Consider the following 23,287-nt stretch of genomic DNA (forward strand, 5'->3'; position numbering starts at 1 on the left):
TAAAAGAAGGAAAGATGTTGCCAAAATGCTACCACCCAGAGCTAATCAAGATTACCTCTCCTTCCAGTGTTTCTTAAATACCTTTTTCTTCCTAGTTTGAGATTATACTCTACATGGAGTTTTGTTTCCTCCCTTTTAAAATTTACTATTACATTATGAGCTTCCCCCCATGTTATTAAATATTTTAAAAATATTTCAGCGATTGACTAACATTTCATATGATTATGCCACAATTTATTTATATACAGCATCCATGGAATTGGTTTCAGGACTACCCAGAAATACCAGAATCCATGGATACTCAAGTCACCCACAGTTAACCCTCCATCACTGCAGGTTCCACATCTGTAGATACAAGGGGCTGACTGTATTCATTAATAATCTGGCATTTATATAGCTTGCCTTTTTATCATTAATAACTTTATGTTCTTGTACATAAGTCTTCTTCTGAGTCCGTAGTATGGATTTAGGACAGATTCCTGTAGGTAAAATTACTGACTCAAAGAGTATGTACATACTTAGGTTCTTGACCCATTATTGTCAAAGTGATTTCCAGAAAAGTAGTATTATTTTATACTTTTAGCAATGAGTTTGCCATTTCACTTTGCTCTTGCTACTGCTAACATTGATACGTCACTAATTTGATGAGAAAAATTATATTCATATTTTGTTTGCATTTAGTTTATCTTTAAAAAACTATGTTTTCTAATGTTAATTTATCTTTTACATTGTTTCTTTGGGAAATTTCCATGTTTCATCCATTCAAAGAGGGACAGTGACTTGCATTGTAGCTACTCTGAAATAGGAATGTTTTGCAAGCAATGGGGTGTTATAATTGAATTAACAGCATTTTTTTCTTGGTTGTACATGAAATAATAGTTCACTTTATAATCAGTGGCATCTTAGATTAGCTGAAATATAATCTATGTCCATCTGCCTTTTCAGCCTCAACTTAATGCAGTGTCCCTACCCCAGTCCAACAGCTGGACTCAGTGTCCACTGAGTAGCCCCTGAACTTACTTGCCTCTCACTCTGCCTAGAACAGTCTTTACCCTTTTCTCCCCTGGTTAATTTCTCTTTGCAGTCTCTCCAAACTATCTAGGTAGAATTAATGCTGATGTATAATTATTTGCTTATAAGTCCTTTAACCGTTGATCGGTGGCTTTTTCAAGGGTAGGGACTGTCTTATTCTTTTTTGTCCCAGTGCCTGCTGAGGTGACAAGCACATATTTTGTGCTCATAAATGTTTATGAGGCCGGGTGCCCTGGTGTGTGAGTGAGCATTATCCAATTTAATTTATGACTAGGTAGAAAGCAGCCGTCCTCAGAAGAAGGCTCATCTTGGAAATTGGATTTGCATCAACTATACTAACTTACAGCTATACAACTATAACTATACAACTATACTGACTTTTTTAGTACTGAGTAGACCTTGCTCTGTAGTCTCTGGAAGCCCATTTCATCTTGTCCCTGTTTGTGGTTATTGTGCTCTTAGGATTATAGTCATTATGAGGAAAACATTTCTAAACCCAACAACTTCAGTGTGTAGTGATGGTGTTTGCTCTTCTTTGTAAAGTCATAACATTCCTGGGTCAGGTGGGACCTCTGACATACTGGACATCTGCACGAACATGTTCCCGCCTGCTATGCCAGGGACCTATTGCTGGCCTGCTGGGATTCTAAGACCTCTGAGTCAGAGTCTCAGCCACCCTGTCTTTGGCCTTAGTTTTGCAGTCTAAAGTGGTCCCAAATTGGGTGTCAGGATCTGAGTTCCAACCACTTGAAAGCCTGTGGAGGTGGAGTGGGTCGTTCTCAAAACACTTGACATAATAAACCATGCTTTGTTTAGCAGACGCCCTCCACGTCATTCATAATGATAGCCAGCCCGCTGTTTCTCCTTGTGACCTCACAAACGCCACACGTTACCTCCCACAGTGCACATGCCTCTACCACAAGCTCTTGGTGCAGGCTGTCAAGCAACTTAAAATATGTCTTAGGATACTCAAAGAGCCAAACGGAGGAATAAAAATCCTTTAAAACCAATAAAGGAAAATTATGCTGAAGCCAAACAAGAACAGAGATATGCAAAAGAAGCAATCCAAAATCTGAAATGTTAAAAAGCAAACAAACAGGGCTTCCCTGGTGGCACAGTGGTTAAGGACTCGCCTGCCAATGCAGGGGACATGGGTTCGAGCCCTGGTCCGGGAAGATCCCACATGCTGCAGAGCAACTAAGCATGCAAGCCACAACTACTGAAGCCCGTGCGCCTAGAGCCTGTGCTCCACAGCAAGAGAAGCCACCGCAATGAGAAGCCCATGCACCACAACAAAGACCCAATGCAGCCAAAAATAAATAATAAATTAATTAATAATAATTTTAAAAAAGCAAACAAACATATAGTCATTGGGATTTTTTAAAAACAAAGAAAAACAAGTTGGTGGTATAAACTCAAGGTAGAACACAGCTGAAAAGAGAATTAATGTTGGAATTAATGTTGGAAGATAGTCCTTAGGACTTTATACCAAACATATTGTACAGATGGAACCATATAAAAAAAGAAAAGAAAACATCCTTATGACCTTGAATTAGATAATGGTTTCTTAGATATAATACTGAAAGCCCAAGCTGCCAAAGAAAAATTAATAATACAACTTCATCAAAATTAAAAATGTTCCATTATCAAGAAAACTAAAAGAAAATTCATGGAATGAAAGAAAATATTTGCAAACCATAAATCTGATAAGGATTTAGTATCCAGAATATGTAAAGAATTCTTATAACTCAACAATAAAAAGACAAACAAGACAATTAAAAAGTGGGCAAAAGATTTGAAGAAACATTTCTCCAAAGAAGATAGGCAAATGGAACGTGAAAAGATGCTCAACATCATTAGTCATTAGGGAAATGCAAATCAAAACCACAGTGAGATACCACTTCACATGCACTAGAAAGGCAAGAATAAAAAAGATGGATAATAACAAGTGTTGACAATGATATGGAAACATTAGTACCACCATACATTGCTGATGGGAATGTAAATGGTGCAACTACTTTGGAAAACAGTTTGGCAGTTCCTTAAAATGTTAATCATAGAGTGACCATAACACCCAGCAGTTCTGCTCCTAGGTATGTTCTCAAGAGAACTGAAAACATAGGTTCACACAAAACCTTGTCCACAAATATTCATAGCAAGATTACTCATAATAGCCAAAAACTGGAGACAACCTAAATGCCCATCAACTGATGAATATATAAACAAAATGTGGTATATCCATACAATAGCTTATTATTTGACCGTACTAAAGGAAGAAAGTACTGATACAGTCTACAACATGAAAGAACCTTGAAAACATTTTGCCAAGTGAAAGGAGCCAGACACAAATGGCCATATCATATTGTATGATTCCATTTATGTGAAATATGCAGAATAAACAAATATATAGAGACAGAACATACACTAGTGGTTACTAGAGCCTGGGGAGGGAGAAGAATGGAGAGTGAATTCTCATGGGTATGGGATTTTTTTTTATTGGTGAAGAAAATGTTTTGTAAACTCTCACTGTTTGCCGATGACATGATACTATACACAGAAAATCCTAAAGATGCCACCAGAAAACTACTAGAACTAATCAATGAATTTGGTAAATTTGCAGGATACAAAATTAATGCACAGAAATCTCTTGCATTCCTATACACTAACAACGAAGATCAGAAAGAGAAATTAAGGAAACAATCCCATTTACCATTGCAACAAAAAGAATAAAATACCTAGGAATAAACCTACCTAAGGAGACAAAAGACCTGTATGCAGAAAACTATAAAACATTGATGAAAGAAATCAAAGATGACATATACAGATGGAGAGATATACCATGTTCTTGGATTAGAAGAATCAACATTGTGATAATGACTATACTACCCAGAGCAATCTACAAGTTCAATGCAATCCCTATCAAATTACCAAGGGCATTTTTCACAGAAATAGAACAAAAATTTTTATAATTTGTATGGAAACACAAAAGACCCTGAATAGCCAAAGCAATCTTGAGAAAGAAAAACAGAGATAGAGGAATCAGGCTCCCTGACTTCAGACTATACTACAAAGCTACAGTAGTCAAGACAGTATGGTACTGGCCCAAAATATAGGTGACACCTATGGTCACCTTATCTTTGACAAAGGAACCAAGAATATCCAATGGAGAAAAGACAGCCTCTTCAATAAGTGGTGCTGGGAAAACTGGACAGCTGCATGTAAAAGAATGAAATTAGAACACTCCCTAACACCATACACAAAAATAAATTCAAAATGGATTAAAGACCTAAACATAAGGCCAGACACTATAAAACTCTTAGAGGAAAACATAGGCAGAACACTCTATGACATAAATCACAGCAAGATCCTTTTTGACCCACCTCCTAGAGAAATGGAAATAACAACAAAAATAAACAAATGGGACCTAAGGAAACTCAAAAGCTTTCCCACAGCAAAGGAAACCATAAATAAGACAAAAAGACAACCCTCAGAATGGGAGAAAATATTTACAAACAAAGCAACTAACAAAGGATTAATCTCCAAAATATACAAGCAGCTCATGCAGCACAATATCAAAAAAACAAACAACCCAATCCAAAAATGGGCAGAAGACCTAAATAGACATTTCTCCCAGGTAGACATACAGATGGCCAACAAACACATGAAAAGATGTTCAACATCACTAATCATTAGAGAAATGCAAATCAAAACCACAATGAGGTATCACCTCACACCAGTCAGAATGGCCATCATCAAAAAATCTAGAAACAATAAATGCTGGAGAGGGCGTGGAGAAAAGGGAACCCTCTTGCACTGTTGGTGGGAATGTAACTTGATACCCCACTATGGAGAACAGTATGGAGGTTCCTTAAAAAACTAAAAATAGAACTACCATATGACCTAGCAATCCCACTACTGGGCATATACCCTGAGAAAACTATAATTCAAAAAGATACATGTGGACTTCCCTGGTGGTGCAGTGGTTAAGAATCCACCTGCCAATGCAGGGGACACGGGTTCGAGCCCTAGTCCAGGAAGATCCCACATGCCGCGGAGCAACTAAACCTGTGAGCCACAACTGCTGAGTCCACGCACCACAACCACTGAAGCCCGCATGCCTAGAGCTTGTGCTCTGCAACAAGAGAAGCCACCGCAATGAGAAGCCTGTGCACCGCAACAAAGAGTAGCCCACTCACCACAACTAGAGAAAGCCTGTGCACAGCAACGAAGACCCAACACAGCCAAAAATAAAAAAAAAATAAATTTATATCAAAAAATGGTCAACTTAAAAAAAAAAAGATACATGTACCACACTGTTCATTGCAGCACTATATACAACAGCCAGGACATGGAAGCAACCTAAATGTCTATCAACAGATGAATGGATAAAGAAGATGTGGCACATATATAAAATAGACTATTACTCAACCATAAAAAGAAACGAAACTGAGTTATTTGTAGTGAAGTGGATGGACCTAGAGTCTGTCATACAGAGTGAAGTAAGTCAGAAAGAGAAAAACAAATACTGTATGCTAACTCATATATATGGAAACTAAAAAAGCTGTACTGATGAACCTAGTGGCAGGGCAGGAATAAAGACACAGACATAGAGATGGACTTGAGGACACAGGGGTGGAAGGGAAAGCTGGGATGAAGTGAGAGAGTAGCATGGACATATACACAGTACCTAATGTAAAATGGATGGCTAGTGGGAAGTTGCTGCATAGCACAGGGAGATCAGATCAGTGCTCTGTGACCACCTAGAGGGATGGTATGGGGGGGGGGAGGGAGGCTCAAGAGGGAGGGGATATGGGATATATGTATACATATAGCTGATTCACTTTGTTGTACAGCAGAAACTGACACAACATTGTGAAGCAATTATACTCCGATAAAGATGTGAGAAAAAAAAAAAAAGAAAATGTTTTGTAATTAAATACTGGTGATGGGGCTTCCCTGGTGGTGCAGTGGTTGAGAGTCCCCTGCCGATGCAGGGGACACGGGTTCGGCCCCGGTCCGGGAAGATCCCACATGCCGCGGAGCAGCTAGGCCCGTGAGCCATGGCCGCTGAGCCTGCGCGTCCGGAGCCTGTGCTCCACAACGCGAGAGGCCACAACAGTGAGAGGCCCGCGTACCGCAAAAAAAAAAAAAAAAAAAAAATTGGTGATGATTGCACAACCTTGTGAATAAAATAAAAAGCACTGAACCGTACACTTCAAATGGTGAATTATATGGTATGTGAATTATATCTCAATTTTAAAAATGAAAGAGCATGGAAGATAGATAAACAGCTCTAAAGGCTCAAATTCCTAGACAGTAAATGCACCTCACTTGCCATACCTAAGTAATACCAAACACATACCGAAATGCATTGTGTGAGATTGTTCCAAATTATGTCAAGGGTGAGAAAATATTAAATGCTATAAGAAGCTGGTTATGTTCAAGGGAGCTGCGAGCAGGTTGCCTGTAATAAAATGACAACCAACTGACAGCAAAATTTGCGTTAGCAACAGCAGATGCCAAAAGACAATGAAGATATATCTTTCATAGGCTGAGGGAAAATAAAGCATTATATAATAGCTAAAATAGCTAAATTATTAGTTATGAATGAAGGCAAAGTAAAAACATTTTAGGTTTACCATGACATAATTTAGCACTCCAGACTTCACTAAAAGAAGTATAAGGGACATACCTCAAAAGGAAGAAAGGTGAACCCAAAAGCAAAGTGTGAGAGACAGGAATTAATGGTGAGCACACAAGTAAATAAAGCATGTTGGTAAATGTGAGTAATTAGTCACCATAAAAATAATGTCCATATTTTTTGCGTTAAAATAGGAAACAGAAGCTATAGATGGAAGAGGGGATATTTAAGAGGGAGTTAAGGAATGCTAAGATCTATTCTGTCTTCGGGCAGAGCTTTGTAATTTTGTAACTTTTTTTGCAACACAAAGGATCATCAGTAAAATAACAGAAATATAACCTATAGCATCTAAGTCAGCAAATGAACAACAACAAAGAAAGGGAATACAGAAAATGTATCTACTTGATATAAGGCAGAAAGGAAAAAAAAGAAGCAAGGAATAAAGAATGATTATAAAATTAGAGAGTAGAATCAAGTCCAAAACGATCAGTAATAAGAATAATTGCAAATGGTTCAAACTCTGCTCTTAAAATACAGAAATTTGGATAAAAAAAACAAAATCCAGCCCTGTCCTTCTTTTAAAAGAAACACTTTTAAGAAAAACTCCCAGAAAGTCTGCTAATGTATGGCAGAAGAAATTCCATGCAAAATATAAAGCTAGTTCTTTGAAAAGCATCATCCATTTTAACATCTGTACAATATCCTATTATATAAATGTGCTACAGGATGTTTAATCATTTTTCTGTCGATGGTGGTTTCCCATTTTTTTTGCTGTTGCAAACAATGCTCAACATAATGTTGGGCAAGAAAAGCAAGTTTCAATAAGATTTATACCATCTAACGCAATTTGTATTATCTTTAAAAAACAAGCAAAAATAAAAGTAGATATTTTGTGGTTGCATAGAGATGCAATAATTGAACGACTATATGCACAGGAATAATAAACATCAAATTCTGGATGTTTTTTTGTGGGGGGAAGGGAAGGGTATATTAGGTACTTAAATTCTACCTTGGTATTTAATCTCTTTAAACAAATTTTTGAACAAATACGCAAAATGTTAAGATCTGCTTAAACTGTATTGAGAGAGTACCTGGGTATTTGTTATATTATTAATTATAGTTTCTGTTTGCTCAAATATTATATATTAAAGAATTTCCTAGTGAAAAACCTGTGACTGTCTTCCGAGACAGTTTTGTTTGTCACATGTGTCAGTCCTGAAGCCACCAGAGACCACTTCATTAAAGAACTGCTTGTGTGGTTTCCAAAATTATCAAAGCTGTCTCCTGACACGCCAGCACCCGGAAACTGCTCTGAGGACATCACCTTGATTCCTTGCACGCCCATAGCAAAGTGACTCTTAGATGGTAAAGTAATAGCACCTGCAGACAATTTTCTTCTAGTGCCAACTTCAAGTGTGCCCCATGAGGTTTGTGAACGCAGTCAAGCTCATGGGCGGGCCGTAAATGATGGAGAGCTGAGCCAATGTTGGCTCTCGCTGGAGGAGTGGCCCAGAGCTTCTCTTCCAATCATGACTGCTAACGATGGAGACTAGTCAGTGGCTTCTGAGCAGATGCCCCCAGCGCCTCGGTCACATCACTTTTCCGAAGTGATCGTTAGATGGAAAGGCACAGTACCGTAGTCATTCGCTGATGCAGATAGCTGATTGCTCCTGTGTGTGCAGCTTCTGGCTTGCATGGTAGTGTTGGCAATAGATGCAGCTCTGCTTCTAATCTCCGTTGCCTGATGTAGAAAGAGTTGGTGCGTTGAGATGCCAACTGGCTTGCAATGACATTTTTTGTGTGTCCTGTTCTAGGGGACTACGGATAAAACATCCATTCAGAGGATTCCTCAGAAGAGAACTGACCAGCCCTGAGGTCTGAAGACATTTTAGGAAGCTTACGTTGCTTTTACAAAAACAAAATATTATGTGTATTGTAAGTTACTGAGTGATTAACTTCAAAAATGGTAACTTCTGATCTTCCTAATACAGGTTTTTAACAGTAAATACTTTGGTATGTATTGCACATCTATCAAATATCAGGGACAATGCTAGGTTCTTCACACGTATTATCTCATTTAATCTTCACAACAACCCTCTAAGGAAGGTACTGTTATCTCCATTTCACAAATTAGGAAACTGGGGCATACTCAGATAAATAGCTTGCCCAAAGTTAGCAGGTGGCAATCCTGTGCTCTTTGCTCGAGTTTCATTGTCAGGGGTAAAGACTGATGTCAAACAGTCCACACTGGAACAGCCTTTCTTTCACAGTTGTACTCTGCCTGGGGTAGAATACAATTATGCAGGTACCGATTTCAGGCACAGCTGTGGGGTGTGGAGGGATCCTGCATTGTCTTAATTTTAAGTAAAGATTCCCACGAGTGGTCTCTGCAATTGCCTTCTATCTTGAGTTCAGTTTAAGGGATGCCGGTTGTCATTCTTACTGTGGACTAGAGCAAAACACATTTGTTATACGTGATTTAGCACTTCAGAGCTCTAGAACCCTAAAGAAATTTAACTTTACAGGCTTCTTCTGGCAGAGGTCATAGTTGGTGTGAGCAAAGGACAGAGCTACTGATTTGGCCTTACACTCCCCATCTTCAGATGCACACGTGGACAAAGGCACACACTGATGAAAAAAAATCGAACAAAAGACTTAGCTTGCGTAATCTCCCAAATATTTTTCTCCTTTGAAAGAGCATGCCTCATGTTCTTTGTGCTTGCCCGGAGAAACAAAATGAAAACAAAGAACTCGATTGAAGATGATCATCTCCTTGAGGGAGGGCTTTCTTATTCTTTTTTATTAATTAAAATAATATTTTTATTAAATTAAACGATTAATCATTAAATCATAAGGTCGCAGGGCATTTAATAGCTAGCAGCTGTTTGAATAAGAAAAGAGCTTATTTTCCAGCCTTACCTAATTGCTCCTGCTCTTTCACCTGTTTGTCAGAGAGACTTGAAAACCGTGCCTCAGCCTCTCCAGGCGATAGTAAGACCTGAGTTGAGGTTATAGCTTTGGTGTAAAACAAAAGTGCTCAGGCCTCAAATTTGAAACTTCAAAGGAAAGGAGCTTGCCGACATTCTTCTTTGAGCAAACACAGGCAACAAATCTAGGTATCAAGGCATTGCTGACGCAAAGGAGAAGTATTAGGTTTTGTAGATTCTAGTCAGCTGTGTCAGCTGGTGTGTATTCTAAGTGATTCCCCTCTTCTTTAGTAAATGAGAGATTTATGAAGGTTACTGAGTAGGATGCCGAGTAGTTTACTCATTCATTAAATATTTTTCAGCACCAACTGTTATCAGTACCGGGATTAAATTCTGGGGATGCAAATGTGTATAACACCCTGTCCCGTCCTAATGAAGTTTATAGCCAGGATCAGTGATCTGTAGGGTGAAGCATAAGGAAGAGGTATCTCAAAGACCAGGGAATCAGTGGTTCGAGAATGGCTTCCAATGAAGGTGACTCAAAGAATTATTATGGCTCAGCATAGTAAATGCAAAGAGTCTTAAGAATCAAAAGTCATTTGTTTGTCATTTTCCTAATTACGTCAAGATTGGAGTTCAGGGACTGAAACTCCTTCCATCCTGGTTGGGTATCTAAGCCACCCTTCCCATCTGGGGGTTCCAGCTCATGGTAAGGAATAGCCCAAAGTGACTGAATGAGGCTCAGTATTTGTACATGGTATAAATAGTTTAGAATGTGGGATAGATGATTCTGCTTTGCTTAAAATGGCACTGGGTTTCAGCAAAGTGTTTCCCTTAGGTAGCTGAATGGAAAAACAAACATATATATATATATATGTAATTTTTCCCCACAAATGCCCATTTTGGATAATTAGCCTTTTGTGAATCACAGTGGTTTGTTCTCTGCCAAATAGTCACAAATAAATTCATTAAGTTCATCTCTTCGTTGTGTGCTGAGGTCTTTCATGTGGTAAAATCCATTTGTACGGGGAATGACATGACTTTTCTGTACTATAATAAGAAATCCACCAGGGAGGCCACCATTAAAAAGCTCCTTGTGATGACCTTTCATCTCCTGTGCTGTGTAATGATGGTAGCCACATACCAAGCACCTACGACATACTGGCACTCTGCGAGGTTGCAAGGTACCATACCTACATTATCTCAGTTATAGCCCCTTTAAAATCCTCACAACAACCATGCAAAGAAGTTACCATTTTCCCCATTTTACAGAAAAAAACAAACCCAAAACCCTGAATCCCAAAACAGATTATCTCCTTAGGATCTCACAGCTGGTAATAGTTTAATCCAGTTCTGTGACACCCCAAACCCACGCTTCTCTCACAATACCACACCACCTCTCCCAAAAGTAGATCTTCATGGATTTGATTCTTGTCACAGATCTTAGCATGTGGCCAAGGGTTGGCCACTCCTGTGTGCAATGACCAGACCCTGTCAGCTGCCCCAAGCATCCCTCGAAACGTAAGGATAAGCCGACATATTCTCAAAACAACGTCGGCACCTAAGCCAGTGGTTCTCAACCTGGCTACGAGTTAGAACCACTGGGCGTTACAAACATACTTGCTTGGGCTTCACCTTAAAATAACAGATTACTTTCAAGACTCTTGGAGGTGGGGCTTAGGAATGCAGTAAATCTGAAGCTTTCCAGGTGATCTGATGGGCATCCAGGGTTGAGAAATGCAGGTGGAAGCAAACAGCTTCCGGTTGGATGAAGGGCAATAAAACTATGTGGTTTATTTTTTTCCCTGTGGCCGTGTATTCCTCTGGGGACCTGGAAATGCTGGTCAGGTGATCTTTCCACACTAGGGAGTGGTTTGGTTCAGGCAGTGTCAACTGGCCTTTTTCTGGATAGCTTCTCAGCCAGCAAGCTTCCTGTCTCCTGTGCTCTTTGCTCTGTAAGCTTCAGATATGGAACCAGTAGATTAGTTAGTATTCCCATTTTCTTGAGGAAGAGTCCTTGGAGAACCAGAGTCTTTTCCAATGTAGATGCTGGGTTTAAGTATTCTAGTTTTAATATAAACTACACCTTGAAGAGTTTAAGAATAGACCCTCACCTTAGACAGCACTACATCTAATGTGCATGGTTTAAGAGTAATTTTCTGGCTGGGTTCATGTCGCTAGATTGTATTTCTGCAAAAGGAAGGAAGACCTATCAGCATGGCCTTCATGTAACGCTTTCATGTCTTGAGGAGACAAAGCAATTCCCTAGCTGGGAAACTATTCTGCTGCTGAGTTTTCCTGGCAATTGCAAATCTTCCAGATAATTCCTGAAATGTAGGATCTGCCTCTGAGGAGAGGGATGGAAACTGATACTGGGTGAATGCCTACTGTGTGTCAGCGCTGTGCTGGCTGTTTCTAACACGTTGCTTTCTTGTCATTCTCAGGCCTCTGCAGTGAGTGTTACTATCTGTTTTTTTCTTTTTATGGGAAACTGAAATTATGTGTCCCAGTCATATGGGGACAGAGAAAGAACTGAATCTGACTCCCTTCCAAGGATGGGTGAGGGGCGACTACAAATAAGATAATGGATATAAAGACACTGAACTGCGCAGAGGACAGGCCATGCTACTGGGCTCCTTAAACAGCAAAGCCCCGGGTTCACAAAAAGTTGTTATACTTCACTTTCATTTTTAAAACTGTTTGCTGGGAAGCCTAGATATTGAACAAGGACCAAGTCTCCTGTTCTGGTGAGACAAATTAACATCTTCCACTTGCCCTTTAAGGAAAAGACCAGCTATGAAAACCAATTCAGCCAAACTGCTAATTTTAAAGGGTGTGTTTCTTCCTTTGGGACTGGGATGAACCCGTCTTGATCCCACTCTCTGTGGAGCTGATGTTAGTGAGAGGAGTCTTTTGGCTGCTTGCGTGTCTTCCCACGAGCTTATCTTCAGAACTCAGTTAATTCATACCAAATGTGCTAGTGTGGCTGCCTCAGTCAGAAACAGGTATAAGTCGGGTTTGGAATTCCAGATGCTCTGAGAAGTTGTCCCAGGAAGAAGCTAGAAAGAGTCCAGAGAGAAGACAAATCCAGAGGGCGAAACTGATGTCAGGCCGATTCTCTGAAAAGGGCAGAAGGAGTGAGCAACACCCTTTCCACCAGCCCAAGATCGGCGCTGCCAGGGATGGTGGTGCCTGTCCCAGAGTCTTTCCAGAGCTCCCCTTACCCACCAGCAGTTCCCCTGGACATGGTCACTGTCACTACAATAATAATAAAAGTTGCCCTTAACTGTAGGCCTTCTTTATGCCAGTCACTGTGGTTCACATGGTTCACATGCCCCATCTCGCTGAGTCCTCCCAAGAAGCCCTGTTAAGTGTGTAACATTGTTATTCAGAGGGGAAAAGTGACACTTAGAGAGGGGGGGGTGTTTGCCTAAGACTAAACAGCTGGGGGAGGTGAAGGAGGCTTTAAAACCAGTTCTCTCCGACTTCAAAGCACCCACTCTTGCTCTCACGCCTTAGTCAGACACCAGGAACATCCTCTTTGGTCTTATCTTTGCTTTTCCAAGTGCTCAATATATTTAGGAAGGATCGCTGACTCTGAGTGTTGCAGATTTCCTCACAATCCTCAAGTGATAGCATCAAAGTTGTTTTTTCCAACAGAAAGAACATTTGTTTCTTCATTTCTCAGAGCTTTTGTCTTCATGTTAGACCCAACAGGAAGAACAAACTATGCGGGTAGGAGAGAAAAAAAAAAAAAGCCTAATTTTGAAGACCACAGGTAACTATAATTGATGCATAAAGGACTCCTCACCAGCCAGGCAGTTCGTTGTGATCAAACTATAGCAAGAGCCCGGGCTAGCTCTTTACAATTTATAGAACACTTGCAGTGTGTGCAAAATATTATCACTGTCGTTCCCTTTGTGAAGATAAGGAGGGGGAAGATTGGCGAGACTGAAACGGTAGTTTGCAAACTCCGGCACACTGGAATTATCTGAAGGGCTTTAGAAACTCCTGAGGCCTCAGCCTAACCCCACACAGATTCTGCTTTCATGAGTCTGGGGTACTCAGGATTTTTAAAAGCTCCCCAGGTGGTTCTCATATGCAGTGAGGGGTGAGAACTACCAAGTTAAAAATTTCACCCAAGACCCTGGGGCTCCCCTGACTTGTTTGCTTGTCTCCGATGCTTAGACCTCTGGAATACCTGTTCCATCCCAAACCCATGTAGGTGAGGGAAGAGACAAAAGCAGTTATTTAAGAGACCTGTTAGCCACGATGTTTATGCAATTCCTTCCTGAGCCATTACCACACAAATTGTATTAAGGAGGAATGATTTGCTTTTGCTTTGGGGGAAGTATGATTATGGCTACTAACAATGGTATTCAAGAATCCCATATATCACAGATATATACTCAAATTATTGATAGTATAAATGAATTACTATTTTAACTTATTATGGTAGTTATTAAAACTTACTCTGAACTTTGGTCCCGGGTTATTTTAAATATGTGAGGTCTGAGGCTAGACCACTTGGATGTGAACCCAGAATCCAGACTTCCTGCAATGCTGGCTGTGTAAACTTTGGCAAGTTACTTAAGCTCAGTTTCCTCACTCAAACTTTGGCAAGTTACTTAAAAGCCTCAGTTTCCTCACTCAGAAAGGGGGTGATCGGGGCTTCCCTGGTGGCGCAGTGGTTGAGAGTCCGCCTGCCGATGCAGGGGACACGGGTTCGTGCCCCGGTCTGGGAAGATCCCACATGCCGCGGAGTGGCTGGGATCGTGAGCCATGGCCGCTGAGCCTGCGCGTCCGGAGCCTGTGCTCCGCAACGGGAGAGGCCACAACAGTGACAGACCCGCGTACCGCAAAAAAAAAAAAAAAAAAGGGGGGGGGGTGATAACAGTGCTTGCCTGTTGTATTGTAGTGAAGATTAAAGGCTGGTTCACATTAAATTCTTAGCATTGTGCCTGGTACACGGTGTATGTCAGATATTATCATTATTTTACCATCACGGATCCTGAAATGAAAATCACAGGCTCAGTTCTTGTATCATTTTATCCTCGTGGAACGGATGTTGACACATCAATCCCTTGCAATTCAAAACTCATGGATGATTTTTGAGCATTTTTATAAGGACTTTGTATCAAATTTCAGACATATCAATAGACACTATTTTAGAAATGGAATGTATGGCAGTGGGATTTTGTTCTTCATGTAAAGCAACATTTATGAGGCAATAAATGATTGTTTTTTATCTTATTAGTGTCTGTGTTTTGTGTGTGTGTGTGTAAATGCAGTTAGAAAATGTCTACATGTGGAAATGTTTTTTCCAAAGGTCATTTTATGGCATTATCTTTGAAAGAGAAGAAAACACATGCAGAACACTTTTGTTTTTTTTTTTAAAGGTGCCAATATTAGAATTTATTCAGAAGCTAAGAGTAAATTAAGTTTCTGCTTTTGGAGGCAGTCCTCTACAGCAGAGATTCAGAAATTTCCCCAGTTGCTGCTACTGTGCAGTGGCCCTGCGAGATCACACTGAAGCCGTGGGGGATTGAAGACACAGATTTGGGTTCTAATGCAGATCATGGTTTACTGCACGGGAATTAGGGTGCACGTAGACTAGTCGAGCACTAGTGACCATTCCTTCTGCCTGCTGTCAGTGCAAACAACAGGGCACACCGAATTAATAACATACAACATGTTATGACGTGATAATGAATTAAACCAGTCTTTCCGAAAGTGTGACATGCTCCTGATAAAGGGGGCGCCTTGGCCTAATCAAAATGAGAAAAACACATGCTGTTGGCTGTTCTTAGGGATTCATGATACATGTCGCCATCCTTTAGGTCTCTGAGAAGTCCTGCCATGGACATACTAGTTTAACTTTAACACAGTTACATTTGATATATGAATAAATCGCAGTCTATTTTCCGAAGAAGAATAAGTCTATGCATTATTTTCCTATGGGAAAAAAAGTCGCCACCAAGCAAAGTGGCCTCAGAGAGAGAGAATAAAAAGTTGGTGATGGCAGACGAAAGGGCGAAAGTCAGAGACACCTTTGGGAGAAATTGCGTTTATGAAAAAGATAAGATTGAAACAAATGAGGATTAAAACTCCTAAAAGAGCGCTAACGTCTATGAAAAACAAACATTGTAATTGTATAATAAAGGATGATGATGTGTCAGTTTTTGTCTTGAACTTTTCTTTTCCTAAGCACATTTGAAAGTAATATAGAGAATGACTTTCCCAAGTTCAGGCTCTGTGCAGAGAAACGTGTCTTTGTCAAATCTTCATTAGCCAATGAGATCGTTTTCTCCAAGTAAATTGCTCTAGGAGACAAGAGCAGACTTTGTGAACGTGTCTTCAAGAGAAAAAGGGTCCATCTTGTTGATAAGCATATGAAGGGGAGGGGATTCTGTTCCCAATTTGGTTCTTCTCTGCTTGGGGCGGGGAGGGGCTTGGGTTGAGGGAGCAGAAGAGGATTGTAACACTACTGCCTGGGTTCAGCTGTGGGAGGTACCCAGTCATCGAAAGGGAAAGTGCCAGATCTCCTTCCAGAAATATCTCAGGAATCGCCAAAAGACAAAGGAAAGGGTCCTTAAGTGGCCACAGCACCACCCCGGAAGAAAGGTCCTCATTAAATTCAAGACCGTGCCCTCATCCCAGGTGCCGCTCTTTTGCCCTGTCATCATTTCATGTTCCCCTGTAGAGGGGAAAGGCAGTCAATGCGTACAAACAGCACTGTGTGAATTTTTATTTTTTCCCACATTTTGAGTGAGGATGACAGCAGGCATATAAGTATTTCCACAATCTCGGTGGGGAGCCGATCTCTATCAGCGGATTCAACTCTATTTGCAGCGACTCCAGTGGCAAGGAGAGCTTTCGTTCTGATGATCAGAATTCTAGCAAACGGTAAATGTTTCCTCATGCTGAGAAGTGGGAAATTCAATAATACTTTGGCTGGGTTCATGCTGAGTAGTGAAAATAGAATGAATATGGAGAGGGACTGTGACTTAAAGAGCAGTAAATCAGCTAGCCCAGAAGTGTGGGGACCATCAGCTTTTAATTTGAAGCCCTCGCCTGTTTCTACTCCATTCTCCAGGGTAACGGGACTGTTTTTATATTTGTTCCTAGAGTGTTTTGTGCTGCAATCCCTTGTTTACCCCAAGAAACAGAATTAAACATTCTGAGATATTTTTTTAAACCTGCATATACATTATTATGGCACTATAGGACCATTTGCTGAAAATCTTAACTTATGTGTTAGCCTAACTCCAAAGGCAAAGTAGGTGTGGATAGTGTAGAGCTTGTAGTAATAGCATTACTTATTATGATTGAACACTTTTTCTTCTGTAAGCAAGTCACAGGTTTCAGAGGGGGTTACTGGAGTGGAAGCCCCATGAGGGTAGAGGTTTCTGCCTGTTTTGTTCATTGTTGTATCAGCAGGACACACAGTTAAGTGCTTTAACAAGTCGGTGAATGAATATTGATCTCTAGGCTGTGAAAAGTATACTCAGCTGTGAGTGCTCTGAAAGGTCTCGGACTAAAGTGCAGAGTAAACTCAGTTTTCCTGACTTTCCATTATGTATAGTTTTGTAGAATAGCTTTGATACTTGATTCTATGGAAGAAATTTTTAGTAGTATGTTTCTTTTTAAAAAGTTACATCACTAAAACTTGATCATCATAGAAAAAATAGAAAGTGTAAACAATTAAAAAGAAATAAAATTGCCATGTTTATACTACTCAGAGATAATCACGGCTATGGTTTAAATGTATGTTCTCCCAGATTTTCCTATGCACACAGTTATATGTTTTTATAATATTAAGATTAGATGTATATATGCTTTTTTTCATTCAGCAGTACTACATCCTAATAGGTGTGTAGTATATATCACTGTTGTTTTAATTTTCAGTTCCCGAGTGACAAAAATTGTTGAGCATCTTTGCCTATGCTTTTTGGCCATATGTATATCTTCTTTGGCAAGGAGTCTGTTCAGATCTTTGCATATATTTAAATTGGGTTGTTTGTTTCCTTTTGTTGGATTTTAAGAGTTCTTTCCATATTTTGGGTACAAGACCTTTATACATGTGCTTTGCAAATATTTTCTCAATGATGTGCTTCTTATTAGCACTTCGGGATTGTGTGCCACTTTGCAACCCTAAAAGCTTACATACAGTGCTAAGTGCTGATTAATGAGATGGCTGTGCTCACCTGTGTTTGCTTTGTTATTTCCAAAACTGACGTCACTGCTCCCTCTCACTTCCTTAACCCCATCCATTCATTGTCAAAGAACCTTTGTATTCTGGGGTCATCATTGTCTATCTGTAGGAATTTTTTTTTCCTAGGCATTTGTCTTTATTTATTTTTGTTTGTTTTTTTTTGCGGTACACGGGCTTCTCACTGTTGTGGCCTCTCCCGCTGCGGAGCACAGGCTCCGGACGCGCAGGCTCAGCGGCCATGGCTCACGGGCCCAGCCGCCCCGCGGCATGCGGGATCCTCCCGGACTGGGGCACGAACCCGCGTCCCCTGTATCGGCAGGCGGACTCTCAACCACTGCGCCACCAGGGAAGCCCTATCTTTATTTATTTCAAGTGAATGACCAAAGTGATGATGTGCTTATTCATCTATTTGCAATAAGATTTCTAGTGAGGGTTCAACCCTGTTTGTTTCCTGGTTTTAAAGAAAACAAACATGTCTGGGGGCCAGGAAGTCACCCCCAGGATTTAGGAGCACTGTGTAGTTGGTGAGGCTAACCGTTGTCTGTCTTCCTTTGCATGGCCTGCAGTCACCAAGCCTCCTCTGCGTCATTTTAAACACCCTGCTTATGCATCTAGCGCCTACGCACCTTCGGTCCCAAAGAAAAGTGATGAGCATCCTGCAAGGTACAAGATGCTGGATCAGAGGATCAAAATGAAAAAGATTCAGAACATCTCACATAACTGGAACAGAAAATAAATCAAGGGGAAGAGGGAGTGAGGGAGAGGCCCACCCATCTGCCTCTGGGCACTAACCAGCCACAGTGGGATATGTCTCCAGAATGAAGCCTTCAGGGCTGGTGCTATCATTGTTGACTCCACCAAGGCACGGTGAAGCCTATACGTGAGTTTCCCCTTTGCTGTTCTGTTATAGAGCCATCAGTCACAGGATTTGGAAGTCCATGCAGCCTCTAGCAGCAAACCAGTAAGAGGCTTGTCTCATGCGGCTTTTATTGGTATAGATCTTTCAAAGTCTAAATTGGACCCAAGTTAAAATGATGCTACCCATTCAGAAAAAAATGAAATTCTTCCCATTGACACTTTTTTCATCCCTGGAAATTGACTTGCCCCGATGAGAATATCGGTTTAATAATAATCATTATATTTAAGAAATGCACTTCTAAAAACATCTTTTCCAATTTTTAATACAAATATTTACAATTCAAGTAAACATGGAACTTTCAAAGTCATTGCATTCCCAACAAAAGTTGTACTTCTTTTTTTTTTTTTGCGGTACGCGGGTCTCTCACTGTTGTGGCCTCTCCCATTGCGGAGCACAGGCTCCGGACACGCAGGCTCAGCGGCCATGGCCCACAGGCCCAGCTGCTCCACAACATGTGGAATCTTCCCGGACCGGGGCACGAACCTGTGTCCCCTGCATCAGCAGGCAGACTCTCAACCACTGCACCACCACGGAAGTCCAGAAGTTGTACTTCTGAATGGAACTATCTTAGAGGGAAAGGAGAACTGATGAATTGTGTTCATATGTACTTTTGAATTTAGGCTTCATAAAGCAGATCCAAGTTAAAAATAAAGACCGTTGTCTTCGGTTCTCATTGTATGCCTCATGCCTGATAGCCTTGCTGTACCTTTAAGAACATGAGAGTTTACAGGAGATGGATTTTGGATCTGCTTTTCTCCCATCTTTCCTCTTCATTCACGGTAGACAATGCCAGAAGTCAATGGGATGCCTGTACCTCAGGGACTCCTGGTTTGAGATTCACCCAGGAAATGTCCATTTAGTCTTATGGTCCTGGTTCAAGAGAGTATAAAATGCTGAAGCTAATTTGAATTCCGTATTGGCAGATTTTTCTCCGTAAGTTTGGAGGTGACTGTAAGTTAAATTTCAGGTCATCTTCCCAACAGACCACATATCTGAGTCCCTTTGGGAGCCCAATTGCTCTCACAGCTGTTGGCGGGATAGAGGTCTATAACTTACCTCTCTTCATGGTGGCATTTTTTAGCCTTTCTGTATCTCTCCCTAAAGTTTTTACTTTGGGACTAAATTCACAGAAATGGTAAGAAAAATCTCAAGGTCAGAAATAGCTTTTGATCCCTTCAGAAATGGTCTGGTGCGATGGCAAACTTCAGGTTTGTTGTCTGTCAGGTCTGATCTCCGGGCCTGTTCTGTCTATAACTAGTTGCAGGTCCTCAGTCTAAATGGCATAACCTTTAAAAGGCTCAGTTTGCTTGACTAGAAAATGGCCTTCATGATCCCCACTCTTGCCTTTTGCGATGAAGATTAGGGATAACATAGGTTTTGTTTGCTATGGCTGAGCCTGGAGAGTCATAGGTACACAGCAGAGGTAGCCGTGAGCACCCCACTGCTGGGAAAACTCTCTGGGATGCCCCTCAAAGAGGGGACTGTACCCTGAGCCACAGCCTTTGGGGTCTGATTGTAAAGTGCGTAGCATCTTCTCTTCTTATTCTCCACATTCATTTCCGATAAACCACAGTTTTGCAAGTTGAGTCTGCACCAGAGTTCAGTGCCCATCAGGCTATTGAGCAATTTATTTATAATGTGCTTTACAACGGTAGTTCAGGGAAATTTAATTGCTATACAGAAAGGAAAATCACTGTGACTTTTCATTAAGGAAGCAATTAATTCTTACCTCCCTGCTTGGTGCCTGAGCAAGAGGACCCTTCTGCAGGCTGGTAGAGTCTAATCCACCTGAATTAGGTTAACTCGACAGGTAATTTCTACCTGTTTGTATACAGATGCCTTAGTGCTTGCTGCATAGTCATTTGGCCACACAGTGAGACTGTCCATGGGGTAGTGGCCTCCAGTGGATCAACCCACAAATGATGGTCCTCACCTGTCCCTCAGTATATTCAGTCTTAGGTATTGAGATTGTAGCTGTGCTTTCTTTTCTTTTTTTTCTTTTTTTTGCGGTATGCGGGCCTCTCACTGCTGTGGCCTCTCCTATTGCGGAGCACAGGCTCCGGACGTGCAGGCTCAGCGGCCATGGCTCATGCGCCCAGCCGCTCCGCGGCATGTGGGATCTTCCTGGACCGGGGCACGAACCTGTGTCCCCTGCATCGGCAGGCGGACTCTCAACCACTGTGCCACCAGGGAAGCCCAGCTGTGCTTTCTTGACTGTGCTCCTTGGTATTGGAAGCCATGATCCTGAGGAAGAAAGTTGACTCCTTCTGTATTCTTTTATCCCAAGCTGTTACTCTTCAGCCTTTGCTAATCTTTTAATTGAGCAAATGTACAAGTATTGAAATTCTGCATTGCTTGTAAAATGCCTACCATGATTTTTTGCATGATGGGTTGTATGGACAGGCCAGATTATATTCTTATAGCAAATAAAGTGATGCTTTTAAAGAACTTTCTGGTATGTGAGTCATCTTTATCTTCTGCAGAATTCTGGGACTCATAGGAAAAGAGTTAGATTTCCCTTATGCTTGGCACTGTTCAGTCCTGAATATCTTGTCAAGATGAATAGGCTAACTTACCCTTTTCAGCTTGCTTCCTGATTGTATAGGCGAAAGATTTTAAAAAAAAAAAAAAAAACCTCCTCCTCCCTACACCACAAACCCAATAAGTTAATTTGTTGAGTAATAATAGCAGCTAGTCCATAGGTAAACATCTGTGTTAGCAACTCAGTTTATATCATTTCAGATGAAGGTGTATAGCTTAGTCTGAAATCTCAGTGGATTCAGAAAAAGGAATATATGTTTGAAGATGAAAGTGCCACTATACTTTTCTTTAAAAAAAGAAAAAGCGACTTTGCTCTTCATATGTGTCTCTGTTTTATCTTTGGATTCAAAATTCCTAGAGGAGAAAAGAATACAGCCCTTAGAGCCTTAGAGCCTCACCCTTAAAAGCAGGTAGTTTGCCTAAGCCATTCTGCCCCACAAACATTTACCCATGGAGGGCCTATATGACCCAGAGTTGTGGACACAGATATCAAGGTGTGAACTCATCATTTCCTAAAATGCCTTGGGTGATGTTGCATTAGACAACACAGTTGTGTTTCCAGTAAACAATCTCCCATCTGAAGAGAATTTTTATGTTAATAAGCCAAATGAAATGTGTGTCACGCAAAGGGCATCATGCATAGCTCATTTCTGGAAAGGAGGTTGAAACCATGATGAACTGGTGGCACAAGGATCTGGATAAGGCACACACTTAAAAATTATATTTATTTATTCAATTTGATGGAATCAAGGTATGGATCCAACTAGATCCACTCACTTCTTACGCTGCACTGCCACCTGGTGTCTCTTAGAGGCATGAAATGTTTGCTGAGTTCCCCGGGATCTTTTTTTTTTTTTTCCCTTTATAAAAGGAAGTTTTATTGTTAATGATGATAGTTTTTAGCTGGATGAATCTTGGAATTTAAAAGGGCAGGTGGCTGTGGAGAAAACCATTCTCATTCTCATAACAGTGTTGCTCCATTTCTGAATAGGTTTACTCTGCTAGCAAACCCAGGTCCTTGAAGAGTCCTATTGTTTTAAAATAATAATAATACACACATGAACACACTAAGAAATCTTAATCTATGGAGAAAATGAAATAAAATCGGGGGACATATTGGGAGACAAATTGCAGAAGTCCTGGTAAATGTAATAGTGACAGAATGCTAAATAAAAGACAATACCTGTGACATTTAAAATATGGAAATAAACTATTTACAACACCATTTAATTAATTAATTACCATTTAATTACAGTACCATTACTTTACTAGTCCTAGCATGCTCATATGCTCACACAATCTCCATTTCTAAACCCTTTCCTTTTCACCTGTCTCTCCTGGAGAAGCTGTAAAAGTTAACATTCAATTGCCCAGTTTTCTTACATGTAGGGGCAGCCATGTGACACAGTTTCAGCTAATGAGCTATAAGCTGCCTTTTCCAGTTCTCCTTCTTGCCTGGAATAGAGACTTTAGCCTAGATGTGCAGCAGCCATCTTGGGTCTGTGAGGTGTTGATGAGCATGGAAGTAAGGTCCAACATACTGAATGTAAATGGAGCAGAAAGCTAGAAAGAGCCCATGACTCTGATTATATCACCGAACTGCTATACCATTCCTAGACTGACTCCTTGAGACTTAGTGTTGTGTGAGAAAAATAAACTTATATTTCTTTGAGTAACTGTTATTATTTCTCTTGCTACCTCTGAAGCCTATTCCTAAGTAAAAGACCTTGCTTCCCTAAAGTTCCATTAAGATGCTTACATTTTAGTTTTTTTTAAAAAAAAACAGAACTTGTGTGTGTGTGTGTGTGTGTGTGTGTGTGTGTGCGCGTGCGCGCGCGCGCATGTGCGCACACTGCGTTCTCTGGGTAATTATCCAGCGCTGATGTGATCTTACGATTTCCGTTTGTTGACACCATTGAAACTACAAGCTACTGTTTTTTCTTATGCTCCTGTTTGCTTCCCTTTATCTTAATTGCTGTAGGGGGGCAGTTCTCAGGCATCTGAAGGACGGG

The 23,287-nt window shown here is 40.7% G+C and overlaps 1 protein-coding gene across 6 annotated transcripts in view; it reads left to right on the forward strand.

Annotated features, from left to right (window-relative positions):
* PDE1C (phosphodiesterase 1C) overlaps positions 1-18,862 on the forward strand; it is a 476,007-nt gene extending 457,145 nt beyond the window's left edge. For 4 of the 6 annotated variants that reach the window (XM_027102256.1, XM_027102254.1, XM_027102257.1 and 1 more), the window contains one exon: positions 8,488-10,577. In XM_027102256.1, coding sequence (XP_026958057.1) covers positions 8,488-8,501 — 14 coding nt within the window. In that variant the 3' untranslated portion in view covers positions 8,502-10,577. Of the gene's footprint in view, positions 1-8,487; positions 10,578-18,381 lie in introns of those variants that run through there. The other 2 variants (XM_027102260.1, XM_027102261.1) reach the window with 2 other exon arrangements.
* Positions 18,863-23,287: the final 4,425 nt, after the last annotated feature.

The sequence above is a fragment of the Aethalodelphis obliquidens genome, unplaced genomic scaffold (assembly GCF_003676395.1).
Source record: "Aethalodelphis obliquidens isolate GAN/ISIS:26980383/991018 unplaced genomic scaffold, ASM367639v1 scaffold5, whole genome shotgun sequence".
NCBI lineage: Eukaryota > Metazoa > Chordata > Mammalia > Artiodactyla > Delphinidae > Aethalodelphis > Aethalodelphis obliquidens.